At 40.4% G+C, this 24,329-nt stretch overlaps 1 protein-coding gene across 1 annotated transcript in view; it reads right to left on the bottom strand.

Annotated features, from left to right (window-relative positions):
• cd36 (CD36 molecule (thrombospondin receptor)) overlaps positions 1-21,111 on the bottom strand; it is a 37,940-nt gene extending 16,829 nt beyond the window's left edge. Inside the window, exons 1-6 of the mRNA XM_060842554.1 lie at positions 20,911-21,111; positions 19,634-19,987; positions 14,791-14,951; positions 10,917-11,061; positions 3,965-4,138; positions 936-1,027 (exon numbers count right to left, since the gene is read on the bottom strand). Of these exons, the coding sequence (XP_060698537.1) occupies positions 936-1,027; positions 3,965-4,138; positions 10,917-11,061; positions 14,791-14,951; positions 19,634-19,987; positions 20,911-21,111 (1,127 nt within the window). The remainder of the gene's footprint in view (positions 1-935; positions 1,028-3,964; positions 4,139-10,916; positions 11,062-14,790; positions 14,952-19,633; positions 19,988-20,910) is intronic.
• Positions 21,112-24,329: the final 3,218 nt, after the last annotated feature.

Genomic DNA, 24,329 nt, shown 5'->3' with positions numbered 1-24,329 from the left:
TGTGGCCAAGCAGAGGCTGATAGCTAAGTTCCGTACCCATAGGGAGGGCCTCAACCGGGACCTTGGGTTCATGTCACACTACAGGTGACCACCATTGCACTATACACACACACACAGACACTCCTACACACACACACAAATGAACTCCTATACACACACATACACACGGACATGCATATACACAGACACGCACACACACCCTTACAGACACACACACTCCCACAATCACACATGCATCCTCTCAGAGACTTAGACTACTCTATACTCACTCACGCACACACATATACTCTCTCACAAACACTCACAATCCCCCACCCCAGACACACACACACTCCTACAGACACATGACTCAAAAACTGCATGAATTCATGTAAGACACTGTCATCTTACTTTTTAGATTACAATCAGTCTAAACATTATGGCACAGACAGAGAACACAGGGGGCTAACACCTTCAACATGTTGTCTAGCTAACACCAATTGTTACAGTTAACTTGAGAATGCAACTTTTAAAAATAGTTTTGTGATTTACGCATGAAAGAAGTGAAACTATCATGGTATTCAAACAGATGAAAGACTCAATAAACAATCATGGTATTTTTCAATGTATAATTTCAGTTACATCATATTGTAAACTTTTGCTATAAATTCTGTCTTACAATTGTGTCCTCCACAACCACCTGATGAAGGAGTGACACTCCGAAAGCTAGTGAGCAGGCACTCGTTTTCAGTGAATACACTGTTTTAACATTTAAACTTTCAATGAAAATCATAGAAGGATAAAGTACTTCTTGTTACATACAGTCCATTTGTGTAAAATACTTTCTGGAAATGTTGCATTCTGTCATACATGCCTCGAAGCCATTAAGAAGCAATTTACTTTATTTTTAAATGTGCTCTGAGAATACATGAAAAGATTACTCATTTTACTCTTACTTCTTGTTCATCCAGCGGTCAATGATTGCAACTTTGCTAATGTCATCTTTTCCCGTGTACACGTTATAAATTCCATCTGATGTTCCATTGTACTAGAGGGACAGACAAGCCCAAGGTATTAATCCTATTGCATAATAATAAATTGCAGCAATAATCCTAGAGATACAAACGACTGTCAGAGAATTTAAAACCAGATGACCGGCGGGCCTGAATTTTCTGATAATGTCTGGGCTGTTCCAGAACTTTCCTCAGAAATGTAGGAAATAGGAACAGGAACAGGTCACTGTGGTTCTCAAATCTGCTCCACCATTCAACTAAATCATAGCTGATCTTCTGTCTTGATGTTATTTGTTCCATATTACTGCCATATTGCTTGATAGCTTTAGAAAGCTACCATTATACTCAAGGACTGAGTCTGTACAGCCCTCTTAGAATCATACAGCACAGAAACGGACCTTTCAGTTTAACCAGTCCATGCCTAACTTAATCCAAAAGTTTTATAATGTTCACCACCTATGAGTGAAAAAAATCTAAATTGCCTAACCCTTATTATGTGGCTAGGCCCCTTTGTTCTCAAACACTCCACAACCAGGAGAAATGTTCTGCCCGCATTGACCCTGGTGAATCCTATAAGAATTTTGTATGCTATTTACATTCATAACCCAGAAATTTGGGGCATCAAAAATATTTCCTGCCATATTGTTATTGGCTTGCTGTAGTGTCTAATGATTATTGATCTGTACTTCATTATGTTGATCTGTTCATGAATCTATGCAATTGTGCTTGATTGCTTATGCCTGTGGGTGCAGCTAGTGACTGACTCCACACACAGTGTCCCTGGAAAGTCATAGAGATTCCTTCAAAGGCTGCATGTGTGAAAATCCCATAAGTTCTAAGATGTTTTTAAATTCTTTAAATAAACTGTTTGTATTTAGAACCAGATCCATGTTGACATTGCTCTGTAATAAATGTGTTAAATAAGATGTACAGTACCTGGCAAATACATCAGTGAAGAGGATACACAGCATTCATGTAGTGGGTGGGCTAGGAAGGGCAACATAACATAACAAATATGAGGAAGAATGCATCATGCCAGGGCCCTTTGAACCTGTTTCACCAATCAATACAATGCCTCACCTCCAATTTCCTGCCCAACTTCCCATTGTTTCTTTAATTGATCCTTAAGAAATCTATCCATCTTGGTCTTGTGCATACTTACAAAGAAATAATCATGACCATCACAACTCTTTAGGATACAGAATTTCATATTTTCTCAATTTTGAATGAAGAGGAGGTGATTGCCTAGTGGTATTAATACTGGACTGTTAATCCAGAGGTCCAGGTAATATTCTGGGGACTCGGGTTCAAATCCTGCCATGGCAGGTGGTGGTTCTTAGATTAAATGAAAATCTGGAATTAGGAGTCTAATAAAGAGCATGAAACCATTGCAGACTATCAGTAAAAAAAAAACCATCTGGTTTGCTAATGTTCTTCAGGGAAGGAAACTTATATCCTTACCGGGTCTGGCCTTTAAGTGACTCCCAGATTGATAACAATGTGGTTGCCCTCTAGGCAATTAGGGATGGGCAATAATTGCTGGCCTAGCCAATGATGCCCTCATCTTTGGATGAATAAAAGATATTCTCCACATCTCATTCCCAAATGACTTTCCTCTTCACCTCAAACTATGCCATTGTGTTCTAGATTTCACAATTGGGGAAGCAATCTTTCTGTGTCTATCTTGTTAAGTTTTGTTTCAGAGTAAGCATAGTTCTAGTTCACTCAACCTCTCATCATAGGATACCGTTCTCATCCCAGGAGCTGATCCGTGAATCGTTGCTGTATTACTTCAGAAACAGGTTTATCCATTCTTGAGTATGGAAGTCAAAATAAATACGGTATTCCAGTTGTGACTTGACCAAAATCCTTTTCAATTGGAATAAGGCTTCCTCATTCTGTATTCCAAACCATGGCATTAATGGCCAACAATCATTTGACTACCTAATAACTTACTGCAGCTGCAAGCTAACTTTTTGTGCTGTTTGTACAAGTCCAATAAATTTCTCTTAACATCAACATGTAGAAATTTTACACATTTTGAAAAAAAAGTATTTCTATTCTTGCTACTAAAATGTATAACCTCTCAGTGAACTCCATCTGTAATCCTGCCATAGTTATCCTGCCCATACCTCTTTATGTCTTAAAGCCTGCACTGCTATCTGGTTTCAGATTGGCAGCAAACTTAGGATCATTCCTCTCCATCTCTGTGTCTCGATATTTTCTAACCAACCCATTCAGAGATTTTATTATTCACCTCTGGAACAGGTGGGACTTGAACCTAATCCTCATGGCTCAGAGGTAGGGACACTACCACTATGCCACAACAGCCCCATGTCTGTGCCTAAGTCTTCACTCCAGATTTTAAATAGCAGAAGTCTTGGTGCTGAGTCTAGCAGCACTTCAGTAATTACAGCCTGCCAACTTGAAGATGCATCATTTGGTGAATTTTATTTCTGGTTACAAACTCTATATATAATATATTACCCCAACTCCAAGACGCCATATTTTGTGTTCAAATCAGTGATCCATAATCAATGGCATGGGACTTGAAAGAACAAATATGTGACAACTACACTGTGCAAAGCAGAAAACTGTGCAATAAATAAACTTTATTACAAGAAAATAAACTTCATATTCAGCTAATTTTGCTGGCTTCACTACAGCAATAGATGTTACTGTAATTTCTACCCACCTTTCCCACTCTTCCAACAACACTTCCATTTTATGCCCCATCCATTGAGTTTGATGAAAATCAAAATGAGGTAGAAAAAGACTTAATATTCTCAAAGTAATGTTAGATAAATGTTCTGCCTTTTTCTCAGCAATGAGCTTTGCCTGTCTACACTGTTCCATGTGATTTTCAGAATAGTATTTAAATTAGCCAAAAAAGTCATTTTTTATGACATGATGATTTTCTGAGCACTGAGGCAAGATCACTGCGAACATCAAAGCTAAAGGATAATACTTACTGGGTAAAATATACCAGTAGTCGTGTCTTTGTAACTTGCCAGTTTCAGTATTGGATCTTCATATCCCCAAAGTAATTCAGCCACTGTTCTATTCTGGAACAAAGAGGCCTTTGCCATTTTCAAGAGGCTATTGACGAGACCATGAATTTGCTCAGGAAGAAAGGATTGTACAGCCTGCAAAAAATAGCAATATTTTAGTGCTCAGAACTCCAATCCATGGAATTGATATTATACTTATAGTTCTATTTACTCTCATCCATCAAATACAATTACAGTGCTTTAGAAAGAAAGAAGGAAACTATCTGATATTTGTCACCCACTTCTTCTGTCTTCTGGTCTAGTCTGTAAAAGTTTCCATGTCACAGGACATTTCCTTCACCAATTAACTCTTTTTCTTCATCAATTTTCCTCTGTTATTTCTGGGGTCTGACTCTGATCTTTGTCCCCATTTGAAACTTGATGAGACTGCTTGCCTAGCAGTGCCCATGATCTTCGCACACAAGCCCAGTGGCTCACCCTTTGTATGTAGTTGAACATACAAATTGTCAACTATTTGTACTATTCTATTATTCTTTGAATTAAGAAAAAAACTTGTCTATCCTTCTTGTTCTTATTTTCATCACTTTGATTTTTAGAATTTGTTCGGAGCAATTACACCAATTCCTAATGTCACGGAGGCAGACCTCAACCTTAGAACAATTAAGGCCAAATCAAATTTTAATTCCAAAAGGTTTTTTTTTAAATAAAAGAGGATTACTAATGCCATACAAATGACTGTTGATATAAATTCAGTGAGTGTCTGGAGATACACACACACACTGGAATAACATACCTTCAGGTATCAAAGAAGCTTCCATGGAAGAAAATAATGATAAATTAACTGTAACTCCTTTCATTATCTCAGACTGTGAAAATGATATTTTTTAAAATATCACACATTTCAGATTAGATTCACTATAGTATGGAAATGCACCCTTCAGCCCAACAAGTCCATATCAACCCTCCAAAGAGTAACCCATCCAGACCCATTCCCCGACCCTATATTTACCCCTGACTAATGCACCTAACACTATGGGCAATTTAGCATGGCCTCACTTGCACATCTTTGAATTGTGGGAGGAAATCCTGCAAACTCCACAGTCGCCTGAGGCAGGAATCAAACCTGGGTCCCTGGCACTGTGAGGCAGCAATGCTAACCACTAAGCCACCACACCACCCTAATTGCACTTGCTCCTTTCGACAGGGACAAGAGTTAAAACTGAGCTTTAAACTGCTTGGTACGTGTTTGTGATCTATTATTCCAGTATGCAAACAAACATGCTGTGAAGGTCACAGCTTTGAAAATATCTTCTAAATACCCTTGCAATATAAGCAAAGAAAGGGAAGACACACTTTCACCCTCCATGCTGGAAGCCAATAAGCCACTATGCCAGTCAAAAGGAAAGGCAACAAAAGATTTTCAACAAACATCACAATCTAAGAATCCTGAATCCTCAGAAGAGTATAAAGAAAGTAGGAGTATACTTAAGAGGGAAATCAGGAGGGCAAAAAGGGAACATGAGACAGCTTTGGCAAATAGAATTGAGGAGAATCCAAAGAGTTTTTACAAATACATTAAGGACAAAAGGGTAACTAGGGAGAGAATAGGGCCCCTCAAAGATCAGCAAGGTGGCCTTTGTGTGGAGCCACGGAAAATGGGGGTGGATACTAAATTAGTATTTTGCATCAGCATTTAGTGTGGAAAAGGATATGGAAGATATAGACTGTAGGGAAATAGATGGTGACATCTTGCAAAATGTCCAGATTACAGAGGAGGGAGTGCTGGATGTCTTGAAATGGTTAAAGGTGGATAAATCCCCAGGACCTGATTAGGTATACCCGAGAACTCTGTGGGAAGCTAGAGAAGTGATTGCTGGGCCTCTTGCTGAGATATCCGTATCATCAATAGTCACAGGTGAGGTGCCGGAAGACTGGAGGTTGGCTAACGTGGTGCCACTGTTTAAGAAAGGAGGTAAGGACAAACCAAGGAACTATAGACCAGTGAGCCTGACATCGGTGGTGACAAGTTGTTGGAGGGAATCCTGAGGGACAGGATGCACATGTATTTGGAAAGGCAAGGACTGATTCAGGATAGTCAACATGGCTTTGTTCTGGATCAGTGGTGCTGAAAGAGCACAGCAGTTCAGGCAGCATCCAACGAGCAGTGAAATCGACATTTCGGGCAAAAGCCCTTCATCAGGAATAAAGGCAGAGAGACTGAAGCGTGGAGAGATAAGTTTGGGGATGGTGGGGGTGGGGAGAGAGTAGCATAGAGTACAATGGGTGAGTGGGGGAGGAGATGAAGGTGATAGGTCAGGGAGGAGAGGGTAGAGTGGATAGGTGGAAAAGGAGCTAGGCAGGTCGGACAAGTCCGGACAAGTCATGGGGACAGTGCTGAGCTGGAAGTTTGAAACTAGGATGAGGTGGGGGAAGGGGAAATGAGGAAGCTGTTGAAGTCCTCATTGATGCCCTGAGGTTGAAGTGTTCCGAGGCGGAAGATGAGGCGTTCTTCCTCCAGGCGTCTGGTGGTGAGGGAGCGGCGGTGAAGGAGGCCCAGGACCTCCATGTCCTCGGCAGAGTGGGAGGGGGTGTTGAAATGTTGGGCCACGGGGCGGTGTGGTTGATTGGTGTGGGTGTTTCGGAGATGTTCCCTAAAGCGCTCTGCTAGGAGGCGTCCAGTCTCCCCAATGTAGAGGAGACTACATTGGGAGCAACAGATACAAAAGATGATATTAGTGGAAGTGCAGGTAAAACCTTAATGGATGTGTAAGGCTCCTTTAGGGCCTTGGATAGAGGTGAGGGAGGGGGTGTGGGCACAGGTTTTACAGTTCCTGTGGTGGCAGGGGAAAGTGCCAGGATGGGAGAGTGGGTGGGGGGGCGTGGACCTGACCAGGTAGTCACGGAGGGAAGGTCTTTGTGGAAGGCAGAAAGGGGTGGGGAGGGAAAGATATCCCTGGTGGTGGGGTCTTTTTGGAGGTGGCGGAAATGTCGGCAGATGATTTGGTTTATGCGAAGGTTTGTAGGGTGGAAGGTGAGCACCAGGGGCGTTCAGTCCTTGTTACGGTTGGAGGGGTGGGGTCTGAGGGCAGAGGTGCAGGATGTGGACGAGATGCGTTGGAGGGCATCTTTAACCATGTGGGAAGGGAAATTGCAGTCTCTAAAGAAGGAGGCCATCTGGTGTGTTCTATGGTGGAACTGGTGTTCCTGGGAGCAGATACAGCGGAGGCGGAGGAATTGGGAATACGAGGTGGCATTTTTGCAAGAGATAGGGTGGGAAGAGGTGTAATCCAGGTAGCTGTGGGAGTCGGTGGGTTTGTTAAAAAATGTCAGTGTCAAGTCGGTCGTCATTAATGGAGATGGAGGGGTCCAGGGAGGGGAGGGATGTGTCAGAGATGGTCTAGGTAAATTTAAGGTCAGGGTGGAATGTGTTGGTGAAGTTGATGAATTGCTCAACCTCCTCGCGGGAGCACGAGGTGGCGCCAATGCAGTCATCAATGTAGCGGAGGAAGAGGTGGGGAGTGTAATTACGGAAGATTAACTGTTCTATGTAGCCAACAAAGAGACAGGCATAGCTGGGGCCCATACGTGTGCCCATGGCTACCCCTTTGGTCTGGAGGAAGTGGGAGGATTCAAAGGAGAAATTGTTAAGGGTGAGGACCAGTTCGGCTAAACGAATGAGAATGTCGATCGAAGGGTACTGTTGGGGATGTCTGGAGAGGAAAAAACAGAGGACTTGGAGGCCCTGGTCATGGCGGATGGAGATGTAGAGGGATTGGATATCCATGGTGAAGACCAGGCATTGGGGGCCGGGGAAACGGAAGTCTTGGAGGAGGTGGAGGGCATGGGTGGTGTGTTTCACAAACTTGATTAAGATTTTAAAGAAGTAACAAAGACGATTGATGAGGGCAGAGCAATAGATGTGGTCTTTATGGACTTCAGTAAGGCGTTCAACATGGGAGATTGATTAGCAAGGTTAGATCTCATGGAATACAGAAAAACTAGCTATTTGGATACAGAATTGATTCAAAGGTAGAAGACAGAGGGTGGTGGTGGTGGGTTGTTTTTCAGACTGGAGGCATGTGACCTGTGGAGTGCCACAAGGATCAGTGCTGGGTCCTCTACTTCTTGTCATTTACATAAATGATTTGGAAGCAAGCATAAGAGGTACAGTTAGTAAGTTTGCAGATGACACCAAAATTGGACGTGCAGTGGACAGCGAAGAGGGTTACCTCAAATTACAACAGGATCTGGACCAGATGGGCCAATGGGCTGAGAAGTTTCAGATGGAGTTTAATTCAGATAAATGCAAGGTGCTGCATTTTGGGAAAGCAAATCTTAGCAGGACTTATACACTTAATGGTAAGGTCGTAGGGAGTTTTTGGATTCAGTTCTGATTTCTTCTCGTATTTTGTAACTAATAAACTAATTCTTTCATTTACTCTAACAGGTCTGGTTAAATTGACTCCTTTTGAAACATAAACTCATTTGACGTGAGAGAAAAGTATTCACAAAGGAGGGAAAATTAACCTTGGTGCGACCAGCTGAAGGGGAGGGGGTAAATTTGTGGGCGGCACGGTGGCACAGTGGTTAGCACTGCTGCCTCACAGCGCCTGAGACCCGGGTTCAATTCCCGACTCAGGCGACAGACTGTGTGGAGTTTGCACGTTCTCCCCGTGTCTGCGTGGGTTTCCTCCGGGTGCTCCGGTTTCCTCCCACAGTCCAAAGATGTGCGGGTCAGGTGAATTGGCCATGCTAAATTGCCCGTAGTGTTAGGTAAGGGGTAAATGTAGGGGTATGGGTGGGTTGCGGGTCGGTGTGGACTTGTTGGGCCGAAGGGCCTGTTTCCACACTGTAAGTCTAATCTAATCTAATCTAAATAAAAAAACAGGGCTCAGTTCATCTTTGCTCACACAGGAGCTTGACAAATTAGGGTATTCTGACTGCAACTGTAATAACTTGTGAAACCATGCCTGGGAATTGGTCATACACTAGCCGAGTCTTGAAAATTTTAAGAGATCATCTTAAGTTTTTCTTTTTAAAGCAAGGGAGTAATTTTGACTTCAGCATTAAGTGTAAAGCAGACAATATTGATTCAACTACGTGTTATGCCTTCCTCACAGTATTCATTTTTACTGATTTTCTTCAATCACTTCAATTCCTAGTGACAAAATTAGAAGCTCGGAGTTATTTTTCCAGTTCCAGTTGCCTGCCACTTCAACACACCACCATGTTCCCTGGCCAACATCTCTGTCTCAGGCTTGCTGCAGTGCTCCAGCCAAGTTCAGTGCAAGCTGGGAAAATACCTCATTTTCTACTTGGGAATCCTGCAGCCTTCTGGACTCAACATAGAGTTCAACAATTTTAGGGCTGAATACCTGCTTCTCTCTCCTTATCCCAACCTCCACACACCAGGGCTTGTCATCATATGGGCTGCTACCACAAACAACCCATTGTCAGCCACTAATTGTCCCCATTAGAAGCTATTCATTCTCCCAGGCTGATCTTTCCCCACTTCTTTTTCTGGCAAACTGTTTTCCTCTCCCCATCACTTCTCAAGCATATATATACCAACCTTTTCCTCACTACAATCAATTCTGAAGAAGGGTCACTGGACCCAAAACATTAACTCTCATTCTCTCCACAGATGCTGACAGGTCTGCTGGGATTTTCCTGCAATTTCTGATTTTGGTTCTGATTTCCAGCATCTGTAGTTCTTTGATTTCTCAATTCCCAGTGACATGAATAAAAATAAGAAGAGGGAAAGATGCTTAATGGGGAGTTGAATCCATCTATTTTACACTATCATCCAAACTCAACAATTCCCCTTATAACCTCCTTAATGATTTATATTCCAGAAACCTACACTCTTCATTGTTGATCACCTTTATATCCATTCAAGGATAAGAATCATTTTGCTATGAATCTGAGGTACTCAGCATATCTGTTCATTTGTTGACCCCTGAGCTCACTGACTTAAATTAGTTTCTGGTCATTCAATGTTTTGATTTCTAATTGTCTATCATTGTTTTCAAAGCCTTTCCTGTTCTACCTCTGTCATCTCCCTCAGCTCCACCACTAGATACCTATACTCCTCCAAATCTGGCATTGTATGCATTTCCAAATTAACTGATGGATACACCTTCAATGGGCCAGGCTCCAAGCTCTGGAATTCCAGCCCTACACCTCTCCATCTCGCTAGCTTGCTTTCCTTCTTTGAGACACACTTTGAAATTTGTCCTTCTAACCAAACCTTTGTTCATCTAAGTTAATATTTCCTTATGTCATGTGGTGGTGTTCTTTCTTTTATAATATTCCTATGAAGCGTAGGACACATTAATTGTGCTAAAATATAACTATATATACAAATTAATGTTATTGTTTAATTATTGTCTCTTAAAACATATTTAAAAGACAGCTCTATATGGATCTTAAACTTCGTATTACCCTAATAAATGCGTACTACAAAATGCAAATCAAATATATTTCTTTCAATATTTCAAGATACCATCAGCTCCTAGAAATACCATGTGACTAACATGGACAAAACAACATGAACATCATCCTGGGGTTAAATTGCTGGATGATTAATCAGATGTGTGGCATTACAGCAAAAACAAGATATAAAAAGTTTGAAAAGTTAATAGATCAGATTTTCAACACTTAAATTTAGTGATATAAGTTTTCAGTCTATTCTAAGTCTTTATGCCATTGCCTTACTTATCCATCTAACGGAAATTTTCTCTCTTTTCAGTGGAGGCTTCCAAAAAGGCAAAATGCCTGAACTGTTTAATACACATGAATATCACAACGGCCACAGATTAAGCATAGGTCAGTGCTTGTACTTTGTCACACAAATTTATTCTGTCCTTTTAGACTGATTGACTTGAATAAATATTTTCAATAGGTTGCTTACTGCAGCAACAAGGTTGAGGGCTATGATTCTGTCCTCTTCTGAGCCAGCAGACATGTGAGGCTGAAATACGGCTGAAAAAGGCTGTTGGTATGATATTGTATGATTATCATTTATAGTAATGTTGTCCTTTGGGAGCTGCCGTACCCTGAAAATGTAAATTAAAAAGATCAGGTAAAACAGTTAACTTTGCTTTGAACAATGAGATGTAGAATGATAACAATTTACATTTATAAAGCCGTCTTAATGCAAGATTACTCAGATATCTCAGAACACTACAAAAAAAATCAAACTGTATTCCACTTTGTGTAATGACAGTACAGAATATGCACTTAAACGTAATAAGGAAAGTATATTTGTTTTGGGAAATAAAACAATTTATGCTTATATAGTTGCATTAATAGTGAATATTTGAAAGTGCTTCTTGGAGGGGAGATGGACCAGATAAAAACAGAAAAGTTAGAGTAAATAAGTAGAAGTACAGTAGCAAAGATATATGTTGAACAATATTTTAAAGGTAGCATAGAGAGACAAAATAGTTGGAGAAGCCTGAACGTGATAAGTGGCAAATTCCCAAAATGAAAAGGAATCATAAGAGTATCCATAAACTTCAAGAATTATCTTTGGAGTGAAGCTGTAAAGGAAAAAGAGTTATTATTAACATAGGCAAGTGAAGAATCTGGTGGTCAGATGTAAATGGAGTTCTATAGGTTCTATATTTGTTTTTCATAAGATTTTGATGTGCCTTTGTGAGGATGCACACTGTTCAATGGTTTTTCTGTCGGGTTTATAAATTTGAGCTAACTAACAAAATTGTGCCTCTTGAGGCACATGTATATCTAAATGTCAAAGACTTGTGCACTCTCACAATTTTAAGTAAAAGTGAGCTCAGTTATATCCACTCCACTTTCTCATAAATTCAGCATCAAACGGATAAAATAATTGGTTTGTTATAAGAATCACAAACTTCTATTGGTTTAAATCTTAAACTATTATGGGTAAGTGTTAGTTTTACTCTTTAGTAATTCAGTTGACCTCTGATGGATCATATGGAATTTCACTTAGGTCCAGAGGCCACCTATAATTATAACAGCAATCTCAGAATATGACACTCAAAAAGATCTTTGATCTCCCCGCAACCCTACCCCTACTTAATTTTATTCCCACTTCCATTCCATGTTAAAGCTGATTCACTATTCCATTAAGTAGGAGGCTGAGGTCCATTCTTTTATACTTATTAGTTCTGTAATTTTAATCATCAAAGATTAAATTCTTTCCCCTCCCTCCCCAAGTTAACATCGCTAAAGCAGACTGCATTTACCTAATTTGTGACCCAGATTTCACAATCACAGGATTCTACTTTGGAGGTATGATCATGGATTTCACAATGGAAGCATAAGAAATTACAGCCCAAATGTTACTTCCTCATCGTGAGAACGGCCGAAATACCAAATAATGAAGTATGTTTGACGACCCGGTCTGTTAGATGTCACGCCAGAGGTCATTTGCATGAAATGCATTCAATGGCTTTCCATCCCCACCAATATACAAAATCCTAGCAATAAACTCCATAACCATATAGAATTGCTTGCTGCTGGAATGAGCATATTAAACTTAGCCTATTCTCTGATACAGAATGAGATGAGATTATTCCACATCAAAAGCTGCATATGCATCCCTACATGAATAATCAAACAGCTAGATTTGAAAAATTACCACTGTGCTAGAGAACTTGCTTTGCCTTAGCCAACTGTGGTGATATGATGGCTTTAAGAAGTGTATTTTGTCCTAGTTATTTAAGGTTTTAGGTCAGAGATGCCAAAATGTCTACTAAACTCCATAAATTAAACAGCTTGCAAGACCTTTAACCTGAGTGGGATTATCAGTTTTCTGAATGTTAGAAGGTCTATGTTGTGACCTAAATCCATTACAATCTAACTAAAGAGTGGAGTCTCAATTGCAATAAAATCCTTTCAGTTGATCTCAGAAACTTTTGTTCTGTTCACAGTGACGTCACAGGGGGTTATTTATTTAATTACTACCAATACACAATTTTAAAATGGCAAACCTTCCTTTTGAGTGACACTTAGGCCTTAACTTTTTGTCAACTATCCCAGTTCTTCACAATAGTACTGTATAAATCTGCACACAAACTACATGTTTGGAAGAAGAAAATATATAATTGTGTGGTCAGGTGTTTTTACAGTTCAGGAAGAGATAGTTTGAAAGGTACATGTTGACATGGGAATATGAATCACTAAAATCTGATGAAAGAAAGCAGCTTTATGAAAAGTACAGATATTCACCCTGGCATTGCTGAATGTCTACTGCTCATACTTAATGCAATCACATAAACTGATCTGACATTTGCAAAATAAATAATCATTTAATGGCATTTACAAAAACAACTATTGGTCAATATTTTTTTAAAAAGGAGCAACTAACAATCGGGAAGACTTACTGCAACAATACAAGGTACCAGTGAGACCACTGTGAGCTGTACTAATTTAAGTTACCTTACTTCAGGAAAGATAATTTTTCATTGGAGGCAGCTCAGAGAAGATTCCCTAGAATGATTGCTGGTATGGAGATATTGCCTTATGAGCAAAGGCTAAACAGTTGGCTAATTACTAGAGTTTAGAAGAATGAGAGGTGATCGCATCAAAACATATATGATTCTTAAGAGGCTTGTCAGGATAAAGGCTGAGGGGATGTTTCCCCTCATGGGAGAGCCGAGGACCTGACGGTTTGGTCTCAGAAGGAAGAGTTGTGAATTTGAGACTGATACGAGGAGGAATTTCTTTTCTCAGAGGATCCTGAATCTTTGGAACTCTTTGCCACACAGAGCTGAGAAGGAAGAATCCCTGTGCTATGTTTAAGGCTGAGATATATAGATTCTTGTTCAGTTGGGGAAAGTAGACACGAAGAATGTCTGATCAGCCTTGATCCAATTGAGTGGCAGAGCAAGCTCCAGGGATCGAACAGCCTACTCACGTTCCTATTTCTTACAGTATTATGGACATTGGGTTTTGCCTAATTTGGCTTCAGGTAAATCTCATGCTTTTAATTTACATTACTGTGACTCTGTATTAAACCTTATGAATGTACATTATTACAGGATATTAACTGCTTTTAATGTTTGACCAGTTTCACCTTGTAAAATACTGATTTATCAGACCTTGTTTATTTTTTATAACTTATTGAATTATCAGAAGTACATGAAATGATTCACAGAACTTTTACAAATGTAACATATGTATGTGTTACATTGATGTAACCAAACTAGAGGGTTAGGTAGTAACCGGATACCATAAGAACACTTACGAAATCTGAATCCCAAAATACTGTCATGTCCTTAAAATGTAATCCTGCATTGTTTTTAGTTTCAATGAACACAAGATGTTTATCTATATAATCATCATCATTTTTCCTCCCTTCATCTCCTGAATCCTATTTGCAGAATCCCTGAATGTCAAGGGTCTCATTGTTCATGTATGAAACCTTGTGACTAAACAGTTTGTCAATATAGGGCATCACAGTGAAACCAGATGTTATCACAAGGGATGCTTGGAAAACAATTAGCATTAGGAACTCCATCCAATTTGTCCACTGCCATGATGGCATCAATTCTTTTATCGTACTACAATCACAATTCAGGACATGGCACAGGTAAAAGTGAGGGCCTTCTGTGTCACCATTTAAACATCTCAAGTCACTGAGAGAGAGAGGGAGAGACAGAGAAAGAGGGAGAGAGAGAGAGAGAGAGACAGAGACAGAGAGAGAGAGAGAGCATGCATGCACAGTTGGGCATCTCAATGAATGGCGGGTTTACCTTTACTGGAACAAATTGACAATGCCTAATTTAGATGAGCTGTACCTGTAGGTATAGGGTCCTTTTTGTTCAACCACAGGTTTAGCTCCATGGTTCATAATTTCTGATGGATTCTTCACATTGAAAAGCCAGAACTGCCTGTAGACAGGACTTCCAGTTTGTATCCAGTTTTCGTATGCAAGGGTGCCTTCTTCAAGAACACCTTCCTACGTGATTGAAAAGAAATGCTTTTATTAATATAATAATGTAAAATACCACAATATCCAGAAATAAACTCTGTTAGTTCTGAAATAATAAACTACTTCATCATCATAACAGAACTCAACACTCTCAATTTTCCAAGGTGTGCCATTGACTTGCATAAAACTTCAGAGAAAGCTGTAAGTTGTGGCACTGGTCAGCAGCAGTATTGGTGAGTCTGGCTGAAGTCATAGCAGAGTGGATAGAGGACAACCAATAAATGTATTGGACTTGGACTTCCAGAAGGCATTCAACAAACTACTTCACATAAGATTAAGTCTTAAGAGTCAATGGTGGTAAAGTATTGGCTTGGTTAGAAAATTGGCTCATGGGCAGGAAACAGTGAGTGTGGTAAGGGTTTCTTTTTCAGGTTGGCAACCCATGACCAGTGGGGTTCGACAGGGATCAGTTCAGGGGCTACAACTGTTTACAATATATATAAAGTTAAATTGTGGGCAAGAAGTTGGCAAATGAGTATAAAGTGGGAAAATGTGTGTAGTTGTTCATATTGGAAGGGAAAACTATTGCAAGAAACATACAAATCTAGGACATATGCACGGCAGATAATCAGGAAGGTGAATGGAATACTGGCGCTTATTTCAAGGGGGTTGGAGTATAAGAGCAGGGAAGTCTTACGACAATGGACTAAGGTACTGGTGAGTCCATAGTCTCTGGACTACTATGAGCAATTTTGTTCCCCTTAAGGAAAGATATCATTTCATTGAAGGCAGTTCAGAGAAGGTTCACTAGGATGATCTCTGGTATGAAGGCATTGCCTATTGAACAAAGGCTAAACAGGTTGGGACTCTATTCACTGAAGTTTAGAAGAATATGGGGTGATCTCATTAAAACATATTTTCAAGGGGCTTGACAGGGGAAATGTGGACAGAATGTTTCCCCTCATAGGAGAATCCTGAAATGGTATAATCTCAGAATAAAGAGGTTACAATTTATGATTGAGGCTGTAATGATACTGTGGCTTTAAGTGGTGTGTTTTATCCTGATTTATTTTACAAAGAGATTGGGGGGGGGGGTGGTGTGGGGGGGATGGAAGACACATGCCGAGCAATCTATGAGGAGATAAACAACTTGTGAAACCTTGGGTGTTCTTTTGAATGGGTGTTACCAAGCTTCCACAGAAACAAGGATTTTAGGTTTAACTTTCAGCAGTTGCTGTTGGGGTCTTGAAAAAGTAAAAACTATTCCTTCTCTCTATTGGTTACAGCAAAAAGTTGGGGAGTTTCTGCCTGCTACAGGAGTTGCATGTGAGACAAGCTGTGTTCTGAATTTGCCTTTTGTCAAATGTATGTTTATGGGATATTACAATATTGTGTAAGTTACTGTTTAGTAGTAAAGTAATCTGTTATTCTGTTTAGTTTTTCAATAGAGTTAAGTTATTCCAAGTTCCTCTTTCTTTTGGTGTATTTTAACTACAGTGTTGAATAAATTATATTTTGCTTAACATTGAGTAGTTTGACAAATTGAATTGCAACTGGAATATAGCATCTCACATTTACCTTTTAAATAAGAAAAAGATAAGGTCTGGGCTACCTTCCTAATATACTTTGAGGGGGTCTGGTCTACTCCATAACAGACAAGAAGGAATTTCTTCTCTCAGAGGGCAAGAATCTTTGGAACACTGCCAGAGAGAACTGTGGGAGCAGAACCATTGTGTATACTTAACACTGGGGATAAATAGATTCTTGATCAAAATGAAGGGTTATGGAAAAAAGACATGAAAGTGGATGTGAGAAATTTTGAATCTGCCATGATCTTATTGAATGGTGAAGCAGTCTCAAGGGGACAAATGGCCAGCTCCTGTTCCTATTTCTTTAGGTCTTAAAGACTTCTTTCATCACACCAGCCTTGTGACAAACTGTCATGGGTTGTGAGTCCAATTCCATCATCTACAAAATACTCCAGGTTAGAAGCACTAAGGTGGAATTGAGAATAACACCTGACAGTAACACTTGAACAAAAATAGAAAGTGCTGAAGAAATTCAGCAGGCCTGGCAGCACCTGGAGAGAAACACAGAACTAAAATTTCAGGTTCAGTGAGCGTTTGGCAGAATTGAAAATAGGATCAGTTTCGTTAAAGTACTGTTTCAGTGGCCTGAAGCAGAGATGTCCATAAAAATGATCCTGAACTTCCAGTGGTTTGGTACTTCAAAACACCACCGTGTTCTCCCAGGCCTGTTGTGGTGTTTCAGTGAAGCCCAATGCAAGCAAGAATACAACCAAATATTCTACTTCAGCACTTTACAGTCATCAGGATTCAACACCCAGTTTAACAATTTCAGAATGTGAACACCCTCCTTATGCTCTTTACCCTCCTGCTTTGTATGGGTTGCTCCCAGCAATTCCTGATGAAGGGCTTATGCCCGAAATGTCGATTCTCCTGCTCCTCGGATGCTGCCTGACCTGCTGTGCTTTTCCAGCACCACACTCTCAACTTTGCTCCCGGCACAACCAACACATTTTCAATCATTTACATTTCTCATTAGCACCCTATCCAGCATTTCCTTTTCTTTGTCAGTTTCTCATTGCTAATCTCTTTGTTTGCCCATCCCTGTTTTTCCTCTCTCCTGCTCTGTGGGCAAAATCTCCAGGGCTTTTATTCATCACCCCCAAACCTATTCCATCATCAACATAAATACCACCTTTTCCAGTTATTTTTAAGTTCTGACCAGGAGGTCACTGGACTCAAAATACTAATTGTTTTTCTCTCTCCACAGATGCTGCCAGACTTGCTGAACTTTTTCAGTACTTCCTGTTTTTCTTTCAGATTCCAGCATCTACAGTTCTTCATTTTTAATTCAGTAATACCATTTCCTCCATATCTATCTCAGCGCTGCTCCCTTCCACAACAATATCAAGGTATGCATCTCAAAATGGAATGAAGGTCTGATACTTCCTGGTTCCTGCCGTTCTTACTGTATTCTGTATACGCCATTCTCTCCTGTCAGGGGCTATGTATATTTGTGATTGGATTACCAAAATCATGGGATGCTTAAAAGTTTGACTTAGAGATTTGCATATTTGAACTATGCTAGATCTAAAATCTCTCTTTTTTTCAGGAACTTATTTGCAAATCATGTCAGGTTCACTGAAGCTTAATTTCTTTTGGTCAGCATGGACGAGTTGGACCGAAAGGAATGTTTCTGTGCTGTATATCTCAATGACTCTATGACTCTAAGTCAGCAGGAAGGAAGCAAACTTTAATCTAGTTTCAAACCCTAATACCAAAAATGAAGGTAGTGGTACTAGCCAAGTGCATAACCCATTCAGCATTAGCTATTAACATAACAGGAATCTATCAGTATAAATGCAGCACATGACTACCACCAGTATCAACATTATAATGCTGCAAAAATGTAAATGTAAAGAAAATATCCAGTACACATTTATAAGATCTTTAAGGATAAAGTAACAACATTCTTGAATAAAATAAAACTTTACCTTATTTATAGTATCTTGGATAATCGTATCGCCAATTGGGATCAGTATACCTCCAATTAACAACAAAACCAGACCAATAGCAAATCCAATACTAAGGAGAACAATTTTGTTACAGAACATTATTGCCAATTAGTTTAAGAACAGACTAATTCTTCTGTAGTGTGCAGCTAACAGTCAGTGCAAAAAGAGAGCCTGAGAACCAAGGAGTCAGTTAAAAGCCCAGCTTTTCGTCAAAGCACGAAATAACACTTGAGATCAAATCAAGAGGGAAGAACTGATAAGAAGGAACTTGATTGCTGTTGAGTCCTACCAACCAAACTTTCTACTTACATGAAACAAAGTCCAAACCACAATGTTCACATGATAAGAAATATATGCTGATGATTGGATGCATGCTCAACAGTTTTATAAAAGTTGCTTTGCTTTGTTATTTACGAAATGAAATTTGTGGCTATTTTCCTCAAGGAGTTAATGCAATCAGAGTAACTTGAAACATCACAACAAAATAGGGGACAAAGCAACATATCACGAGAAAGATATAAGCTTGTGGAACTGACACAGATCACCAAGCGAGAATACAATCCAAACATGATCTGTTATTTTGGGTAAAAAAATACTCTGAGCACTTTTGATCCTGTCATATAAACACAGCTGTAGCCTACATATAGGAATGCAAATGGCGTGTCATCCTTAATTTGGAGATGCCGGTGTTGGACTGGGGTGTACAGAGTTAAAAATCACACCACACCAGGTTATAGTCCAACAGGTTTAATTGGAAGCACTAGCTTTCAGAGCACTGCTCCTTCATCAGGTAGTTTAGATTTGATTGGTGCTGGAAAAGCACAGCAGTTCAGGCAGCATCCAAGGAGCAGTAAAATCGACATTTCGGGCAAAAGCACTTCATCAGAAATACATGAGGAAATGTTCCATAATAAATGTGAACTTTAAACTGTGGCTCCCTGACAGTTCCTTTAATCAGATAAAGGTGTCAGAAACAGAAGATCAGGTTTGTCAGCGCTTTCCGAAGAACGATCGACCCATTAATTCTATTCCTCTGTCCGCACGGACTCGCAAACCCACACAATATCCCAAAGCTATTAAACCTGTTGGACTATAGCCTGGTGTTGTGTGATTTTTAACTGTCATCGTCCCCAGCATTTTATTTCACTTCCATTCGGACAGTCTTTACCGTCGGACCCGTCCGCCCCTCAGAATGGGGGCACAATCCTAGTGTCGGACACTTCCGCCCCGCTGGATGGGTCGGACCGTTTTTGGTGTTGAACAGTCTCTGGTGCCAGACACTTCCGCCCCGCAGGATGGAGCGGAAGTTGGCAGAATGGCGTGCCAGGCAGATGTTGTCGAGGCCGCGGAAGGACAGGGCGTTTTGGGGAGATCGCGGAGTTTTCAGCGCCTTGTTGGAGTGGTTCCGGTACCCGAGGGATGAGGCAGAGTCCCGGCAGCAGTCCCCCGAGAGCAGTGTGAGTGGAGCCAGGGACAATATTCTCCCTGTGTCACCAACCCTCTTTCCCCCAGAAACTGCGGCCTCCAGCCCGCGTCAGCATCACCGCCTGGAGGGTCAGCAGCTCCCACTGACCCAGCAGCCCCACACTCCCAGCTGCCCCACACTCCCAGCAGCCCCACACTCCCAGCTGCCCCACACTCCCAGCTGCCCCACACTCCCAGCTGCCCCACACTCCCAGCAGCACAGCCGAGAGCATCTCCAGCTCCCTCACACTCCATGTAGCCTTGTCTGGAGGGTCTCCTGCTCACACGTCCTCACTCTGCTCCGCCTGACTGCCCTGGTCTCCTGAGTCTGTTCAGTAACATTCTGCAAGTGGCTATAGCTTATAAAAAAACACATTTAAAAGCAGCGCCCTTTATAAATTAAAGCTTGGTGAAGGATGTGCATTTTCTGATTTACTCCCTGTTTCTGCAACATTTACCTGTAATTTACCAGTGTTGATCGTTAGTCAACATTTCTGATTCCATTTTGGGTATGTCACTATCACTAAAATGATTGCAGGATCTAGCCACTAGATAGCTCTAATGTGGAACCTCAGCTTTGCTGTCATTTTATGTTCCTTTTTCTATGGTCGTTGGTAATCCAGAGTTTATCACCATGGAGGCCCTGTCCTTTAATCTTTTCCCAGCTTTGGGAACTTATCTATAGAAACATAACACTTTCCCCATTGAATGTACTGCCTCCAGTATGGATTATAACTTCTGGTTTTCCCTTCGTGGAATACCCTACAATCATGTAACCATTTCTTTTATGATGTCAGCAGCCAGACCAACACGTCATGTCTGACTGGTGTTTTTGATTGTAGCAATTCCCAACAGTTAAAATAATTTATAGCAATTCCAGTTCTGCAATATTTTGTATGCTGCCCCAACCAAACCCAGCACAGTGTTGTGGTTGTGATTCCATTCTCCTCAGCTATTGCACAGCCATGATATGCCTCCTACACTGCCTAATTTTTTTCGTGCTGGTCCCCAATGTCTTCCGTGAAGAATCTGGAGTTGTGGGATGACAGCTTCCTGAAATATGCCACCCACAAAGATCTTATCTGAATGTACATACTCAAACACAGAAGCTCTTAGCGTAAGCAGTTGGTATTTTCTGCAGCTATAGTTTTCCAGGGCACCCAGTTCCAGATACCCGACCATGTTATTTCCCCCCCAAATAATCTATTTCTTCAGGTAATCTGACTAAAGTGATATGCACTACAAAATGTACCCACAGTTATTAACAACCACAAGCAACCACCATTAATCTACCAGTAAATACCAAGCTGTAAATAATACCCAGTCAATCTCTTGGTGTTGGGATGTCCCATTTTGGTTTTCTTGACTTGTTTTTCAGATTCGCTCTTTCCATTTTAAGCTGCCTCTCTCTGTTGCAGAAGGAATGCCAACTCCTTTTGTAGATTTCTTTCATGCTCCTCTAGCTGCTCGGGGATAGCAGTGAGGATTTCCCTTCTTCTTCTAAAGATGTGAACTTTAAATTAGAGATGTTGGCTGGGCAGGTACCAGTTTTGGTGAAATTAAGGTGTGTTTGTTGATTAGGACTTGATCAAGGTAGAACCCTGACACTGGCATTTGGATGAGCTGGTGCAGGATGGAATTGCTAGCCTGAGAGTATTGGAATAGAGGGACCAAGCTGCAGTCACAAGACTCAACAGATTATACAACGTACAAAAGATTGTTTGGCACGATCTGTTGTCAGTGCTACAAACTGAACCTGCTCCAACAGTACAATGACATTACACTTTCTACTGATGTCTAATTTGCTCATTGCTGTGCAACTGCAGTCACATTGTTGTGTGTGGGACTCCTCAATCTTGCATTTTATGACTTTAAATTGGAAAATATAAACATTTTGCTTAGAAATCTGACCAAGCTTTTCATAATAAGTGATCTGTTTCACTTTCTTTGCTCCACGCTCTACACTCACTTTACTTGAGTACTTGAAATGTCATTTAAAAGATAAGTGTTATCAATGAAATCTCTTCCATATTTCACGTGTAGATTGGGGCTTAACATTTTACAGCCAAATCACAGTTACATTCTGATCAACTTGATCCTGATAGATGTTGTGATCACCCAAGATTGGTAGTAGTTCAGCCTTATCGTTTAAAGGTGACATTGCAGAGTTTCTGTTGAGATTTTTTTTGTTTCAGTGAATTTAATTGGATGAATGATATAAGAGAGAGATCTTTCTAGGGTGGGTTGAGAACCTTGAAAATGCCTTTTGTGTTTCTGTGGTTGAAATATCCCAAGAACAATAATAAGTAATTAATGAAAGTTAATTGCAAAACTCCCAAACAACATGAATTCACTGTTTTCCTATAAGGTTTTTGCTTTTTTTTGAGTGATACTGACGGCAGTTCATTTTGCTTCTAATTTCTGGATTATCTTATTAGCACTGTTTGTGTAAGTGAAAATTGAATTTCACAGGATGGAACTGAACAGCTTCCAGAACGCGAGGTGGAAACAGACCCTTATCTTCCATGATGTAACAGAATGATAAAAGACTGTTTATCATGTATGAGTCAGCTCTGAATAATTCACATCTAACCAACACTTCAATGTTCTGTCAACATTTATTCACTTGTTTTCCTTTTAAATGATCTCTTGATTTCTGAGCTGTTTTTTGCCTTTGAGGTGCAGATGCAACTGGCAAGATGCTGTTGCCTGACCCTAAGTATTTTGAGAAATGGGGTGATCAGGGGCCTCTTGGAATTGCTGCAGGTTTTGCAGTACTTGTGTTGCAGCAATAGAACATAGGAACTGAAGGGGCTTGTTCTCAATCTAAGTAATTCTTGCTTCTGAAGCAACCTTCCTGTGCAAGAAAAATTATCTGGCCTCTTGTAGCACAACATGAGTATCTTGTCTAGTATCCACATGACTTTGCTTGCCTGCATGTGGGCTGTTGAAAGCACAATAATCCCTGCCAAAGAAAGTCTATTCAGGGGAACTTAACTGAGGGTTTTTTTTTCCCCCAAGAAAATTTCTACAGAATGGTAGTATTATAAAATAAGGAAGCTGAGAAATTTGTGAACTTTGTGTTCAAAATGCATTACTTACATTGGTTTAAGTGTGTGACCTGCTGTGAATGCTGCTGATGATTAAATATCTAGTCGCTGCATTCTGACAGAATCTATTCAGTTATTTAAAAGATTTATACTGAGATTCCACATGGTTGGAAGTGGCTGACGGAGAGGCAGTCTAGAATGAGGATGGGTGATGCATAGAATATTACTGCACAGAACGAGGCCTTTCAGCCTCTTGAGATTGTAATAGTTCATTGAGTTATTCAATGAGATCCATTCCCCACTCTTTCTCCATAATATTACAAACTTTTACTTTTCAAATATTTATTCAACCCCCTTCTACCCATTATCAGAGTGTGTCTTCCCACCATTCTTATGCCAGATTGATTTATCTATTTTTCTCAGGAACAATGATGTATCACAGCTTAAATATAAACTAACTACTATGGATTGTGGAAACCTGAAATAGAAACAAAGTTTTGGAGAAACTCAGCAGGGCTAGCAGCATCTGTGAAGAGAAAAAGAGCCAATGCTTCAACTCCAGCATGACTGTTCTTCGGAAGAAGAGTTATGTCACAATATTAACACTCTCTCTCTCTCTCTCTCTTCCCACCCCCCCCAACCCCCTACTGATGCTGTCAAACCTGCTGAGTTCTTCCAGCACTTGCTCTTATTTCGTGTATCATGGCTTGACTTGTTTGACATTATTTAGCACTCATTTTGGTTTGATCTTGACTGCTTTCGCTATTGCCATCGTTGCAACTACAGCAGTGAGTTATCAGTGAAGTGAATGTAAAGTAAAACACACAGGTTTTCTCCAGCAAATAAGAAACTGGACTAGCATTATTGATCCTCAGCTTAAAACAGGAATTTGTTTTACTTTCAGGTAAAGGAAGAAATTGACCACAGTTGGTCCAATGAGAGATCTCTAGCAGAACCTGTTGAATCTGATCACTCTATCTTCACAGCCGTGACAATCCTGAAATTCCTGCTCTGGCTGGTCCTACTTGGTCTCTTCATTGAGCTGGAGTTTGGCCTGGCATATTTCGTACTGTCAATGTTTTATTGGATTTATGTTGGGACCCGAGACCCATCCAAGAAGAAGCAAGGTGAAGTTAGCGCATACTCTGTGTTCAATCCTGGCTGTAAGGCTATTGAAGGTAGTTTGACAGCAGAGCAGTTTGAGCGAGAACTTCAGTACAGACCCATGGCTGGCAGGTGACTGGCCTGTGAAATATTTTTATTTCATTATACTAAGTATCTTTTGGCTTTATGTTTTCCCTGATTCTCAGTGTGTTTCAGCAGTCTCTCACGTTGCATAGGTCAACACTT

Source organism: Hemiscyllium ocellatum, chromosome 23 (genome assembly GCF_020745735.1).
Source record: "Hemiscyllium ocellatum isolate sHemOce1 chromosome 23, sHemOce1.pat.X.cur, whole genome shotgun sequence".
Taxonomy (NCBI): Eukaryota; Metazoa; Chordata; class Chondrichthyes; order Orectolobiformes; family Hemiscylliidae; genus Hemiscyllium; species Hemiscyllium ocellatum.
Note: the sequence above shows the minus strand (reverse complement) of the source record. Positions and strands in the feature narration are given on the sequence as shown.